General features: G+C 37.6%; 1 protein-coding gene across 1 annotated transcript; it reads right to left on the reverse strand.

Moving 5' to 3' along the window:
* Nucleotides 1–1178: 1178 nt before the first annotated feature.
* Nucleotides 1179–10004, reverse strand: nrl (neural retina leucine zipper). The gene is made up of 5 exons (XM_016237591.1): nucleotides 9888–10004; nucleotides 6741–7502; nucleotides 4726–4983; nucleotides 3137–3352; nucleotides 1179–1920 (listed from the first exon to the last, which is right to left on the reverse strand). The coding sequence occupies exons 2-5, from the start codon at nucleotides 7335–7337 to the stop codon at nucleotides 1771–1773; spliced, it is 1221 nt and encodes a 406-aa protein (XP_016093077.1). The 5' UTR covers nucleotides 7338–7502; nucleotides 9888–10004; the 3' UTR covers nucleotides 1179–1770.
* Between the last annotated feature and the right edge of the window lie 4659 nt (nucleotides 10005–14663).

Below are 14663 nucleotides of genomic sequence, written 5' to 3' on the forward strand. Positions count from 1 at the left end.
TGTAACTTCCAAAGACACAGTCACTCAAAGTTATTTAATGTTTTTCACTTGGTTTGTGTTTGGTTGTTGATTGCATTGCTTTTCAGTGAGTTGCAGCTACTATGAAAATATCACACAGATGGCTTATACACATAATCATAGATTCTACATGTGTTGCATTCTTGCTCAAAAAGTCAGCAGTTCTTCATAGATGTACATCTCTAACAGTCATTTTGGTGAATGCCAAATAAATGTGCTAATGAAACTCTCGTAAGAACTAAACTCATCATCACAAATAGCTCAACACAATGAGATAGCAAGCCTTTTGTGCTACCATGGGTGATCTCATTCGTATTCATAGGTATTAGCAGAAAATATGCACACATACTTTTTTGTACGTTGAGACACTAAAACTGTACAATATCTATATTAACAGCAATTAAAATGTAAATGTTTTTACACAAGTAAACCAGTCTTATCCTTAGAGGAATCCTCTAACAAGTGAGAATACCAGTTTGGTTTTTACATACTTGTAAATGATGGAAAATCCTTTTTTTCAAGTCAAATGTATTCATAAATGAACTCTGCATGGGTCTAATAAAAGTAACCCCCGAAGACTTAAAGGGACAGTTCACCAAAAATGGAAATTCTGTCATTGTTTTAAACCTGTGTGAATTTCTTTCTTCTGCTGAACTCAAAATAAGATATTTTGAAGAATGTGGGTAACCAAACATTTGATGATAGCCATTCACTTCTATAGTATTTTTTTCCATACTGCCAAAGAGAGAATTTCATGCAGGTTTAGAAAACCATCAGGGTGAGTAAATGATGACAGAATTTTCATTTTTAGGTGAATTGTCCCTTTAAAGGGTTAGTTCATCCAAAAATGAAAATTAGCCCACAAATTACTCACCCTCAACTGCTTCCGTTTACAACAGTGAGCACAAGCTAGATTAATGTTTTGAATATGGATATTTTTCTTACAAATACGCATTGATTCGCTACAGGAGGTCTTTGTTTACCCCCTGGAGCCGTGTGAGACACTTTTTTATGGATGGGCGAATTTTATTTAACTGCTTTTGGACTGATGCATGCAACACCCGCTGAGTGGCATTAAACAGCTTGAAAGATCAAAGACCATTTTTAATATACCTCCAACTGGATTCGTCTGAAAGAAGAAAGTCATATACACCTTGGATGACTTGAGGGTGAGTAATTTATGGACTAATTTTCATTTTTGGGTGAACTAACCCTTTAAGTCATATGCAGGCTTTCTATGGCTGAATCATCAAAGATATAAAATGTTACCAATTTATTGATTCATATAGAATATAATGAAACCAATATAATTTCAAAAATTGTTAATGTGCTAAATAAATAAATAGCCAACATATTTAATAAATCTTATTTATTATAAAAACAATAAAATCCACCTATTCATTCCTTTAATTCATTCACTATAAATACGTAAAATACTTTATGTTTTAAATGCTGTCATTACGTTGATTTGATCCAAATCTCAAAATATGCTAGAACCCTTTTGTGTATGAATACCTATGAATGCTAATGAAATCATGTTGCTGCTACACAAGCTCACAATGGGCAAAAACGCAATCCCATCAGCAGTAGCATGACGCCATTATGTCACAATCCAGGTCCACCTCACAATCAACCTGCTTTGGTTTAATAGCTTATTTTAAGTTGAGTTGTAGTCACAGCTCTTTTGAATTACTTTCACCCATCACAATAATCAGCTCTCCTTCAATTCTCTTCTGTACAATGTTTATTTTGTCACAAAAAGTAATCCGGAGGAGTAGGAGAAGGCGAGGTGTTGGGATGGGAAGGCTGAGTCTCGTTTGAACTGATGAGCTTCTCGTAACGAGCTTTGTATGTGTCTCGCTCTCTTAACACGCGAGACAGCTCACATTGCAGCTGCTCCAGCTAGAGGAACCAAAACAGAGAGAAATCATAAATACTAAAATCATGTTGATTGCTATTAACTTTCTAATGGAAATAGTGATCATCTTTTCTTTACTACTGTTATACATATCTACGGAGCCCCGCACATGACATGCAAGAAAAAAAGTAAAAATCGTGGCCACGATATATTAATTAGTTCCCTCGATTTACTAGATTGTGTGCACGATTTAATAATTCGTTCCCTCATTTGAAGTAAATCGTGCACTCGATATATAATAATCCGTGCCCTCGTTCTAGGTAAATCGTGCACACGAAATTATAATTAGTTGTACTTCCTGTCCGCGTACGCATACTCATAAACATGTTGCTGCTATATGTTATGTCAAGTTATTTTATGTTATGGACAGAGACACTTTAATTGGGTTTTATTTTGAGTAGGGAATGAGTTATAGAGACATTCTCAAAAGCCTTGCAGCGTTGCATGGAATCATTTTAAGTGAGAGGCATTTACATCGCATACTAATAATTGGAGAACTCTACCGGCGCTGCACGATTTACTTAGAACGAGGGCACGAATTATTATATTGAGTGCACGATTTACTTAAAACAACGGAACAAATTAGCCTATTAAATCGTGTGCAGGATCTAGTAAATCGAGGGAACAAATTAATACATCGTGCCCACAATTTTTTTTCTTGCATGTCATGTGCGGGGCTCCGTACATATTTGAGTGAAAGGGCTTTTACATTTTTTTCAAAAATATAACTTTTTAGAACGTTTAAAATTAAACAAGGAAGCCGCTAGATGCATTACTTTATGTTACTTTCAGTCCTTATTGTTAATGGTAAACGAACTTGGCTTGCAGTCCTCAATGGAGGATCGAACCCGAGGCTCAGCTTGAGCGCCGAGTTCAACCCCCCATACTACCTAGAGGGAGAAAAACAAAAATAGAGGAGGAGATGGGGAGGTGGAGGGATGCCGGACGAATTGAAGCTGGGATGGCGCAATGAGAGCTGCTTGTATAGGCTCGTGATGAAGATTGACAGGACTGAATGATCAGGCTCCTCCCGAACCTACGTTTGGAACTTCATTTAAAGTTACTTTTTTATTGAGTAACACAATATTGTAATGCATTACTTTTAATAGCACCTTTCCCCAACACTGGTTATAATTAACTTTTGTTGTTTGTGGTTGTATGTGTCTAATTTCTGTCATGTTTCAGTGCTTGATAGTGTACCTGCTGTGTGAGAATGTGCTTCTCGGACTCAAGCGCGTGCCGGTGCTGGAGTCGTTTGTAACGGCAGGACTGGGCATAACCGCGATTCTTCAGCGTCCGTCTTTTCTGTTTCAAACGGACCACCTCATCTTTGCTTACCCCACGCAAATGTCTGTTCAGCTCTCGCACTGACAGACTTACCAACTGCTCATCGGAAAAATGCTCATCCACCCCGCACTGAAAGAGAAAGAGACAATAAGAGGTAAGTCTGAGAGATTTGTCACGGAATGGACACAAAGTGTGATAATGACAATCAACGCTTTATCAAACACTCACATGGACAATAACGGATAAATGATTAGCACACAGCGGTTGAAATGTCTGATGTACTGAACAGTACAAAACAGCACACACTCTAAAAAATGCTGGGTTAAATACAACCCAGTGCTGTGTAAAATAGGGACAAACCCAGCAATTGGGTTGTTTTGACCCAGCGGTTTGGTTAAATGTTTAACCCAACCTTCTGGGTAGTAACCCAACCGCTGGGTCAAAACAGCCCAATTGCTGGGTTTGTCCCTATTTTACCCAGCATTTTTTAGAGTGCAGTCATATAGAAGGATTATTTATTTAGTGTAGTTTGTTTTGCCTTATTGCTTTTGTGGTGCTAATAGTATTGTATTCAATCCAGTTGATATCAACAACTGTAAAAACCATGACAAGATAATAACCACAACAGTAATGATAATAATAAAAAAACCTGCAATAGTCATACAGCTGAGCAAGTTCAAATTTTTCTACTACAAGATTTATGTATGTATGCATGCATGCATTTTCAGTGAAGTAGTTTTGTTTGCAATTGAAACATCACTGAGAACAAATTCCTTTTTAAAAATCAGTCACTCTCAAACTCGCAGTTCATAACTGTTTAGGCAAATTGGTGGCAGACTGGAATTATTTGTCACTAATAATGTTTCAACTGCAACCAAAACTACTTAACTGAAAATCAATCAATCAATCAACTCTATAGTAACTATCAATGAACTTGCTTATGTTGTTGATATCAACTGGTTTGATCACAACTCTAGCAGTGACACAAAAGCCATGAGGCAATGACATCACGTTGGATAATATAACAATAAAACAAAAATGTATGAGCTTTGTGTGTATGTGTGTAATATAGTTTGGCCTAGAGGTGTAGTGTAGTGTGTGTGTGATTTTGGCAGCACATTTCCATACAGCATAATCTGACTGAGTGTAAGTGACAGTGATCAGGATTACATCACAATAATAGTAGATATTACCATAATCTGATAGCGCTGCTCCACATTTAGAGACAGGCATTCACAAGCCACATCCATCAAATTGCTTTCAACACACTTCAAAACAAAATCACCAACCATTTATAGTTCAAAATGTGAAAAATGTGAATCCCTAAATATAGAAAGGCCAAATTCACTTTTAAAAGAGTTTTCTCATTTTTTCCTCACCTTTGGAAGTGTTTCCTGAAAAGCTGAAAATTATTTTGGGAACTTAATCTGATCGCTGTTGAGTACATGCACGTGACTGTGCTGACAACCATTTTAGGAGGATGAATTAGTGACTGCAAGTACCTGAGTGACTTGCAGATGATGATGATGATGATGATAATGGCCTTGCATTGGATAGTGTGGGTGATGGAGGCGGCTCTGTGGACTGAGGGGTTGTGAGAAGGGACTGGTGGATGTGTTGAGAGATGGAGGGGTGGAAGAAACGACCAGTATAGGCCGGTGACACATGTCTGACGGCTTGTTAAGAACAACATCAACACCGCTGTCACTGCTGGAGTCACCCATGTGACTGCTGCTCGAACTCTGGGACAAAACTGGGAACTGCGGAAGAGATTACAAAGAGCACATTAGAAAGAGATTACAATGAAAATGGCACATTTGGACAAACACATTTGGCCAGTGGTTACTGTGACCAGTGGTTTCCCTTGGCCGGTGGTCCTCAACCCTGTTCCCGGATTAAAAAAAATTGTTTTGTGTATTTCCCTAATCAAAAACACCTGAATCAGGTCATTAGCTCATTAGTAGAGACTCCAAGACGTGAAATTGGTGTGCAGATAAATGAGACAAGTGTTGGGGGGCGGGGGGCTCCTAAACCAGGATTGAGAACCCCTGGCCTATAAAATAAAAAATCATGTGCATAAACTATGATGGAAAAACATTTACCAAAAAGTTCCTTGATACACAAGAAAAAACTCACGTGACTGCCTCAACAGCTCACGTGATTGGATAACTAGACGAACCAGTGGACTGATCTCATTGCAAACGTTGTTTTAATAACCCGAGTGAAAGTACATTATCAAAATGATTTTGTATAATTACCTTCCAGAACTGGCATCATCTGCCTCCTAAGATGTGTCGACTGCCTGCGTTCATGCATGCTATCAAATGAAATATACTTCGAAAGTCTGCGCATTCGGCTGTACGCATACGCTAGCATACATGTACAAAAGCGAAGTATACTTTGGGCTTAAGAATGCAACATGTACTCGCATTGCTTCATGTATTGTGTTTTTCAACACATTTGTGTCTGAAATTGAGCTTCAGGGCCCTATTTTAACGATCTAAGCACATGGTCTAAAGCGCACGACGCAAGTGCACTTAGGGCGTGTCCGAATCCACTTTTGCTAGTTAACGACGGGAAAAATGATCGGCGCGCCCAGCGCATGGCCTAAAAGGGTTGTCCTTATTCTCTTAATGAGTCATGGGTGTGTTTTGGGCATAATGTGCAATAAACCAATCAGAGTCTCATCTCCCATTCCCTATAAGAGCCAGTTGCGCTAGCGCCATGGTTGATTAGCTATTTACATGGCGAAATTTGCAAGCGGAAAAACTGAGCGCTTCTCTAGCAAGGAAATGGATCTGCTACTGCAAATAGGTAGGCTAATTCTGATACATGCAATGACTACTGATTATGACGTATAGGCATTTTTATATTTATGTACACAATAATAATCTTTTAAATTTTAATCCTTTAATTTTTAATATTTGGCATGTTTGTGTGCTGCTGCGAGTCTCTGTGTGTGTAATAAGTAAAGTGTACGCTGTGGACCCGCCTATAGGCGCGTATTACTAACACACTCTTTAAATAACAAAAAAAGAATAATACTGCACCATTGACTTTAGACCAGGTTTTAGTTGGTCAATGGTGCAGTCTATTTCAATTGCCTCAAAATAGCAACCCGCCATCAATGCGCCTGAATACACCTCGTATTCAGACAAGCACACCCATGGGCGAACAAATAGTAATAGGCGCAATTGCATTTGCTATTTCAACAACGTGGCGCAGCCACTAGCAAGAAACCAGCAAGAAACACTTGCATCGCGCCTGGCGCCGCATTGCGCCCGGTGTTTAAAAGGGCCTGATTTTCTTCATTCACTTGGGACTAGGGTTGCAAAGGGGTGGAAAGTTTCCGGCAAATTTCCGGAAACTTTCCAAAAATCCCTGGAATATTCCCAAAAAAATCCTGGAAAGTTTCCAAAATGTCTGGAATGTTTCCCAAATTTACTGGAAATTTTCCACCTTTTTGCAACCCTGCTTGGGACAAACAACTACATGGTCCAAATATCTTAGATCATACCTGTGAAGTTACAGCGGCTGCAGCAGAGTTCAGCAGGGCCTCCACTGCATCCTCACATCCTAGAAACCCTCCTCGATCCCGGTCCCCTCGATCCGGCACTCCTCCAAGAGCTCCCAGCAGAGACGCGGCACCTCCGGGCTCCCCACCGAACTGCTGCTGCAGTGCAGCCAACCAAAGCAGGTCCTCCAAGGAGGTGGGGTTTGAACACGGCGTGGGGCCCCCAGCGGCTGGGCTCCCGTCCAGGTTTCCTTGAGAGCCGGAGCTCTGGCCTGACATGTACCCGGTGGAGATGGACAGCGGGAACGAGAGAGAGGAGGAAGAGGAGGATGCAGATGGTGGCGGGTGTCCGTCACTGAGCGTGGGTGATGGAGGAAGGGAGGTGTAGGGACTGGAGCTGAGGCTGGAGTCAGGAGGAGGGCGAGGAGCATATGGAGAACCGGTCGTCTCTTGATGGATGCCTGAATTGGGGTATAGGCAGGTTGGAGGAGGTGGAGGGGTGTCAGGCTTCACTTCAAACTTTAGCAGGTCGAAGTCATTGAGATACTCCATGGCCAGGGGGCTTGGAGGCAAAGAGGGCAGCGGCAGAGACGAAGACATTGCTGTGTCGACAGGAAGTATGGTTGTTGTCTCTGAGTTTTCAAGGCGAACAACAACAGACTTCCGTTTTTACACAGAGATGGAAACAATAATGTGCCAAATTAGACTCGTTTGTTAAAATGCCTGTTCCTTTGAACTGAAGGGTTCCCGTTTTATCATCTGAAACTGGCAAAGAGAAAGAGAGAGAAAAAATAGTGATTAGCCATTAGTCTTCTCCAGCTATATGGTGCAGATACTATATGTGACCCTGGAGCACAAAACCAGTCCTAAGTCGCTGGGGTATATTTGTAGCAATAGCCAAAAAAACATTGTATGGGTAAAAATTATTGATTTTTCTTCTATGCCAAAAAGCATTAGTATATTAAGTAAAGATCATGTTCCATGAAGATATTTTGTACATTTCCTACTGTAAATATATCAACACTAAGTAATATACATTGCTAAGGTCTTCATTTGTACAGTTTTAAAGGAGATTTTCTGAATATTTTTATTTTACTTATTTTTTGCACCCTCAGATTCCAGATTTTCAAATAGTTGTATCTCAGCCAAATATTGTCCTATCCTAACAAACCATACATCAATGGAGAGTTTATTTATTCAGCTTTCAGATTTCGAAAAATTGACCCTTATGACTGGTTTTGTGGTCCAGGGTTACATTATGGTAATCTGTGACCAATTATAGTAGGACTACATTAGCAGGTACTGAGTAACATACTGACTGATGTTCTGGAAGTTTATGTCACATTAGACAAAAAGATTCCAAAGCCTGGCCTGATATTACAATATAGGTTGATAGTGACACCTTTATTAAATAATTAAAATATAAAAAAGCAATGTAAGAAATTATTTTTCTTGAAAAATTACAGAACTAAACGACTTTTCCTTTATTGGCTAATTATGTATCCTGTTGATGTATGGGTTGCAAACAGTTTCAGATTAACAGAGGAAAGACCTAAATGCAATCCCATAATCTTAATCCATCAATCTAGTTATCCCACTGAACAGTTGCTCCTTAACACAAGTGTTATGTACAACTCAAAGAATATTTAATGTTGTCAGGCCTGATGAAATACAGGTCCAAGTATTCATGGTAACAGACCAACTAACACATCTTATCTACAGGGAAAAGCACCATTCAAAGCATTTTGTGTTAAAAACCGAACACTGATGGTAATCTGTGACCAATTATAGTAGGACTACATTAGCAGGTAATGAGTAACATACTGACTGATGTTCTGGAAGTTTATGTCACATTAGACAAAAAGATTCCAAAGCCTGGCCTGATATTACAATATAGGTTGATAGTGACACCTTTATTAAATAATTAAAATATAAAAAAGCAATGTAAGAAATTATTTTTCTTGAAAAATTACAGAACTAAACGACTTTTCCTTTATTGGCTAATTATGTATCCTGTTGATGTATGGGTTGCAAACAGTTTCAGATTAACAGAGGAAAGACCTAAATGCAATCCCATAATCTTAATCCATCAATCTAGTTATCCCACTGAACAGTTGCTCCTTAACACAAGTGTTATGTACAACTCAAAGAATATTTAATGTTGTCAGGCCTGATGAAATACAGGTCCAAGTATTCATGGTAACAGACCAACTAACACATCTTATCTACAGGGAAAAGCACCATTCAAAGCATTTTGTGTTAAAAACCGAACACTGTGGCAGTTTGAGATGACACAAGTTTATATATTTTGGAACTGACAATCCATATGTTGAAATTGATAAAAAAAAATCAAATGTCAAATATTTCATTTATTTATTTTTTTTTATACGGTTGCAAGCAAAGAGTCACACATAAATGGTTAGATCATAAACTAAATCTATTAAAAATATTCAAATATGAAGATTAAATAATAAATAAATATTTTAGGTTTCAAGTATTACAGCTTCAACTAATTCAATTTTCTTTGGAAAATCTTTTTTTTTTTAACATTTTAGTACAGAAACATCTTGACATTAGGCAGGAATTCATTTTAATAACTGAAAACTTTCATAAAGTATTTAAAATGAACATGTACTAAAATTTGAATAATGATAAATCTGTTTCACTTAATATTAAGCGAAGTAGGCAACCTTAAATTAAGAGGCTATATTATAAACTACTAAAACTGCAAACTTGAATTTGAAGAAAAAGTGTTAGTTTGAATCAGTAATTATTCGTTTTAATAGATTAAAATCATTTAATTATTAAACATTAATTTGTAATTCCATCTTTAACTGAAATATTAGCATTAATAAACTTATAAAACTGTTTTTAAGTCGTAACAATCATTATTTAAATCATTATTTTAGATAGCTGGTAAGAGAACGGTTTACTTTCAATTGTTTTAGATGGTCTTTAGTTTTACAGAAAGAATAAAAGAGTAGATAAAGTGCGAAAAGAGAGGATTTGAGAGTGGAATAAAAGAGCGAGAGAACAAAAGAGGGTAAAAAAGAGTGTCAGGATAAAACTAGCACAACTACAGAGCGACAGAGTGAGAAATGGAGAGACAACGGAAGAAAAAGACTGTTTTAAAATGTCCATATTTCTTACCGTGTGTTCATGTGGACACATCCTGAGGTATTGACTGACAGATTGATTCCTGCCAGTGTGTGTATATGAGTGTGTGTGTCAGTGTGAGAGCATGTGTTTGGTGTGTGTGTGTGTGTGTGAGCCACTTTGGAGCTGATTGCCAATAACAGAGCCCCAGCCCTCCCCCTCTGACCCCCGCTCCAAATCCCCATCCTCTCTTTCTCTCTCTCTCTCTCTTTCTCTCTCTCTCTCTCTCTCTCTCTCTCTCTCTCTCTCCTGTCGTTTTTCCACCAATCATCTAATACTAAAAATGGTAAACTGTCAAATGGCCAGCACACTTCTTTAATTTCTCCTGTACAGTTTTAAAATAAGATGTTACAAATCTAATTATAAAACTAACAATAGAAACAAATAGGCAAGGACTTTTACAAAACCATTACCGTAGGATTTAAAATGTTGACTTCCAAAACTTAAAACTTTAAATGTATATATAAAAAAGAAAGATACAGGAAATGCATGAATTTGCTGGCGTTTTTTTGAAACCACATGACCCGTCACACCTGCATGTATGTATGTATGTGTGTATATATATATATATATATATATATAGGTGTATGTATGTCTAACATGACCAATTTTTATTACATTATTCATAGAGCAAACAGACAGACTGATGAGCTCATTTGGTTCACAGCAATCAGAGAGTCATTACATGCTGCCACCTAGTGCACTGACTGAAACATCAGCTCTGACCTTTCAGTATAACAGTCCTAATCTATTCTACAAAGGATCAGTAAAATTAGGCAAAAACTGTAATAGTAGTACAATTATATCTTCATTTAAGCAATCCCAAATAATCGACTATAACTAGAACTTTTAGGACAATACTCAAAAGGAAATCATTCAGGATCCTTAAAGTGGTCATATGATGTTGCTAAAAATAACATTATTTTGTGTATTTGGTGTAATGAAATGTGTTTATGCAGTTTAAAGTTAAAAAAACACATTATTTTCCACATACTGTACATTATTGTTTCTCCTCTATGCCCCGCCTTTCTGAAACACGTACATTTTTACAAAACTCATCTACGGCCGGAGCGATGATTCAAAAACATTAAAACCCATTATAAACGAGGCATTTGTTGCATCCAGTGGGGACATAATTACGGATTATAATGACTTATACTGTCTTTTTACGCGTTGCGTTGCATCGCGCCGCGTAAACATAAAACCATGTCTGCATTTGTGATCGAAGAAATGACAAACAACAAGCGCTACTCTACACTGCCCAAAACTCACGTTTGAATCATCAGTGGCAAATCCTTTAAATGTGAAAAACGTACTTACAGTCTTTCAGTCAGAACAGCCGGCATTGTAGTCTACTCTACAACCAAACACAGCGTCACACACGGCGGGCTTGAGTGAGCAGCCTTCTTTCTTTGCGTGAACATTTGGGCGGCGTTATGCAAATCTTCCCACATAGTGATGTAGACATGTGGGGGCGTGTTAGAACGAGCCGTTTTAGGTAGGTGTGGCTGACTCTTAACTTTTTATAAAGAATATCTCTTTGGATTTGAGACTTTAGTCTTTGCAACTTTACAGATCTTCTTTATGCACCAAGAGCTTGTAACACTCCAAAGAGAAAGGAACAATTGAAATCGCATCATATACTGTTTTAAAACTGTCATATAGCAAGACTTTATTCCAATAGAAGTACAAATTCTGCAATTTGTAGCAAAAAAGAAAATGTAGAGTTCTCTTTATATATATTTATAGATGATTCTCATTTGGCCCTTGGTAAGATTGAGAATTAGTTGGACTGGAAAGCGATTCCAATAGGCATCCTGACATTCACAATAATTTAGAAGTAATAATATCTTGTGCATGACAAGGCTTTTGTTTTTGTGGCTTGGTGTGTTCAGCACAGTGTAATCGCAGAAGGTTAATGGTGGGCAAAAATTGCCAAACTAGCACTTTTAGTGATCCTGGGGGGCTGAAGTTGTTAATCTGAAGTCCTAATAATGTCTCATTGAGGAATCAATGTGGTAATAATGCCGGAGTAAATCTGATTTAGACACTGGGAGTAATACAGTGAGACATGTAATCTCTCTGACACACACACACACACACATTAGACACAAGCTTACAGTTACATGTGAGAATTTCTTAGTGGATCTTGTTCTTCTAAACTACTTTTAAAATGGACATTATACAATAAAATGACATATCCAACAGTTTATAAAATTGTTTATACATGACAGCACATACAGTGAAAGGGATTGCTAAAAACTCTTCTAGTAAGTTCAGTGGAAACATCTTTAGATCTGATACCTAATTTTTAAAATACTTTTTTTTTTAAGTGACTGATATATCCTTGAATAATACCTTTAGAAAGGAATCACAAATCACCACTACCAGTACTCTTGTAAAATGTAAATACATACATACATACATAAAATAGAATTGGGATTACTTTATATCCAGTAACCAAAAGCTGCAAATGCCCTGATTTTACCCCAAACATAACCTCAAATGAGGTCATGTAGAATGAGAAAAATTAAACTATGCAAAGGAGAGAAAGCCAAGCAAATTTGGCCAGTCAGAATGGAAGATTTTCATTCTGAAATTCATTCCTATATCAAAACTAGAAGTATATACATGGATTTTAATGCAGATTCCAAAGTGAGCAAGCAGACCCTCCAGCACCCCACCGCTGTGTCCCCATCTGATCCTGCAGATACATGTCCTAATCCACTCTAACACTGTTACAAGCTACAGATTAACTATTTCATCCCAGCACTCCCAGTCGCTGCAGCGTCCCCACAAAATACTGAATAGGCATTAATCATGCGCATGCTTCCCAGCCCATGCATCACTGTTCTTCACACTAAACAATGATTCTTTTAAGAACTGTTCGGTAACACTTTAAAATACTGTTCCATCAATAACGAATAACTACACAACGCAATATTAGCACATCTCCTCAATAATCTAAACAATTTGAAGCATCACCGACCGAAGTATGACGCAAAGCATGAACAAGTATGTGACTTGATAATAGTGACACAAGCACCACTAATAACTCTAATTGAGTAGGTTTCATCAGTACTTCTCCCCTCATTTGTCACCGAGCAGAGAAACTGATAGTCCTGCCTTAAACTAATGACGATAGTCAAATCAGAAGTTGACATGTGCTCGAACAGACCATTGCTTTTAATGCACCAAAGAGTTACACTTTTTAGTGATTCGTTCAACTCTTACTGATTCATTTTGGTGAATTTACTGAAATTAAAATATCATGCCTTTAATGTAGGCCTACATTTTTTGCAAATTTAGTTCAACCCTGTTGTGTCATTTTTAGAAGAAATGAATAAAATGTTTGATATTTAAGAGAGTGAAATCATCTCATCTTTTAAATGTCTTATTTTAGTCTCCTCTTTATTATTATTTTTCACCAAGCGCGGTGATTTTAAAATTAAAGCTGCAGTCCGTAACTTTTTTTTGTGTTCAAAATTAACAAAATTTATATAATAAGCGAGCACACCATGAATCCATTTTCCAAACCGTGTTTTTGTCTTATCCTGAATAATCACTACGGTACACCTAAATGTTTATATCCGGACTATTTTAGACTAGTTCGGGTCGTCACCGCTGCGGAGCAGCCCAGTACCTGCGTGATTCGTGATTAGAGCGTCAAAAGTTACGGACTGCAGCTTTAAAGTTTAAAATTATGTTGAACTTTACAGTTAGGCTTAGGGTTATGATAACTAATGGTACAGTATTTGTTTATTGCTAATTATGTGGTATAAAGCTGTAACCATGTAATTAGTATATTATTTTAGTCTCCTCTTTATTATTATTTTTCACCAAGCGCGGTGATTTTAAAATTAAAGCTGCAGTCCGTAACTTTTTTTTGTGTTCAAAATTAACAAGCGAGCACACCATGAATCCATTTTCCAAACCGTGTTTTTGTCTTATCCTGAATAATCACTACGGTACACCTAAATGTTTATATCCGGACTATTTTAGACTAGTTCGGGTCGTCACCGCTGCGGAGCAGCCCAGTACCTGCGTGATTCGTGATTAGAGCGTCAAAAGTTACGGACTGCAGCTTTAAAGTTTAAAATTATGTTGAACTTTACAGTTAGGCTTAGGGTTATGATAACTATTGGTACAGTATTTGTTTATTGCTAATTATGTGGTATAAAGCTGTAACCATGTAATTAGTATTAAACAAAAATAATCATTTCTGAATATAATTTGCATCTAAATATTTGTGGTCCGTTTATGGTCCTGAACTGATCAACTAAATGACCAACCAACAGCCAGATATGCAGGCTAATTTATGAAAAAAAGAAAAGATTACTCCATTCTTGTCCTGGTAGGTTTTGTTGTGTTTTGTCTAGGTGGGCTGTTGGCTAGAGTTAATTACGCTTGTCTGGTGACAGTGTCTGTGTTTGACCCTAAAAAAACCTCAAAACAACCACACAAACATGGGCATTAGCTGTAATCTGGATAAACCAATGCAGAAAAAACTGCTATAACTGGCAGACAGTAAGTGGTAAAAAGAGGGTTAAATGAAGGTAAGTAGAGGGGAAGTAGTAAGGGATCAGAGGATTAGCATGGTCGATACATATTATCTTACCCTCCAGTCTGAAAGATGACACTAAATCTGTTAAACTCACCCACCCATGATTCCCACCTCCCATCCAACCCCACTCTGTCAGTCCCATCAGTTTATATTACAGTACATATACATAGTTTACATACGTATATAAACAATGCAATTCAATCTTT

This window comes from Sinocyclocheilus grahami, unplaced genomic scaffold (genome assembly GCF_001515645.1).
Source record: "Sinocyclocheilus grahami isolate Dianchi unplaced genomic scaffold, SAMN03320097.WGS_v1.1 scaffold519.1, whole genome shotgun sequence".
In the NCBI taxonomy this organism is placed as follows: domain Eukaryota; kingdom Metazoa; phylum Chordata; class Actinopteri; order Cypriniformes; family Cyprinidae; genus Sinocyclocheilus; species Sinocyclocheilus grahami.

What these genes read in the sequence shown, in the direction of transcription:
- nrl (XM_016237591.1), bottom strand. Translation starts at nt 7,337, where the DNA reads ATGTCTTCGTCTCTGCCGCTGCCCTCTTTGCCTCCAAGCCCCCTGGCC. An exon ending in CAGCCGCTGTAACTTCACAG is followed by an intron (nt 4,984 to 6,740) that starts GTATGATCTAAG and finishes TCTCTTCCGCAG; the next exon opens with TTCCCAGTTTTGTCCCAGAG. An exon ending in ATCATCTGCAAGTCACTCAG is followed by an intron (nt 3,353 to 4,725) that starts GTACTTGCAGTC and finishes TTTCTCTTTCAG; the next exon opens with TGCGGGGTGGATGAGCATTT.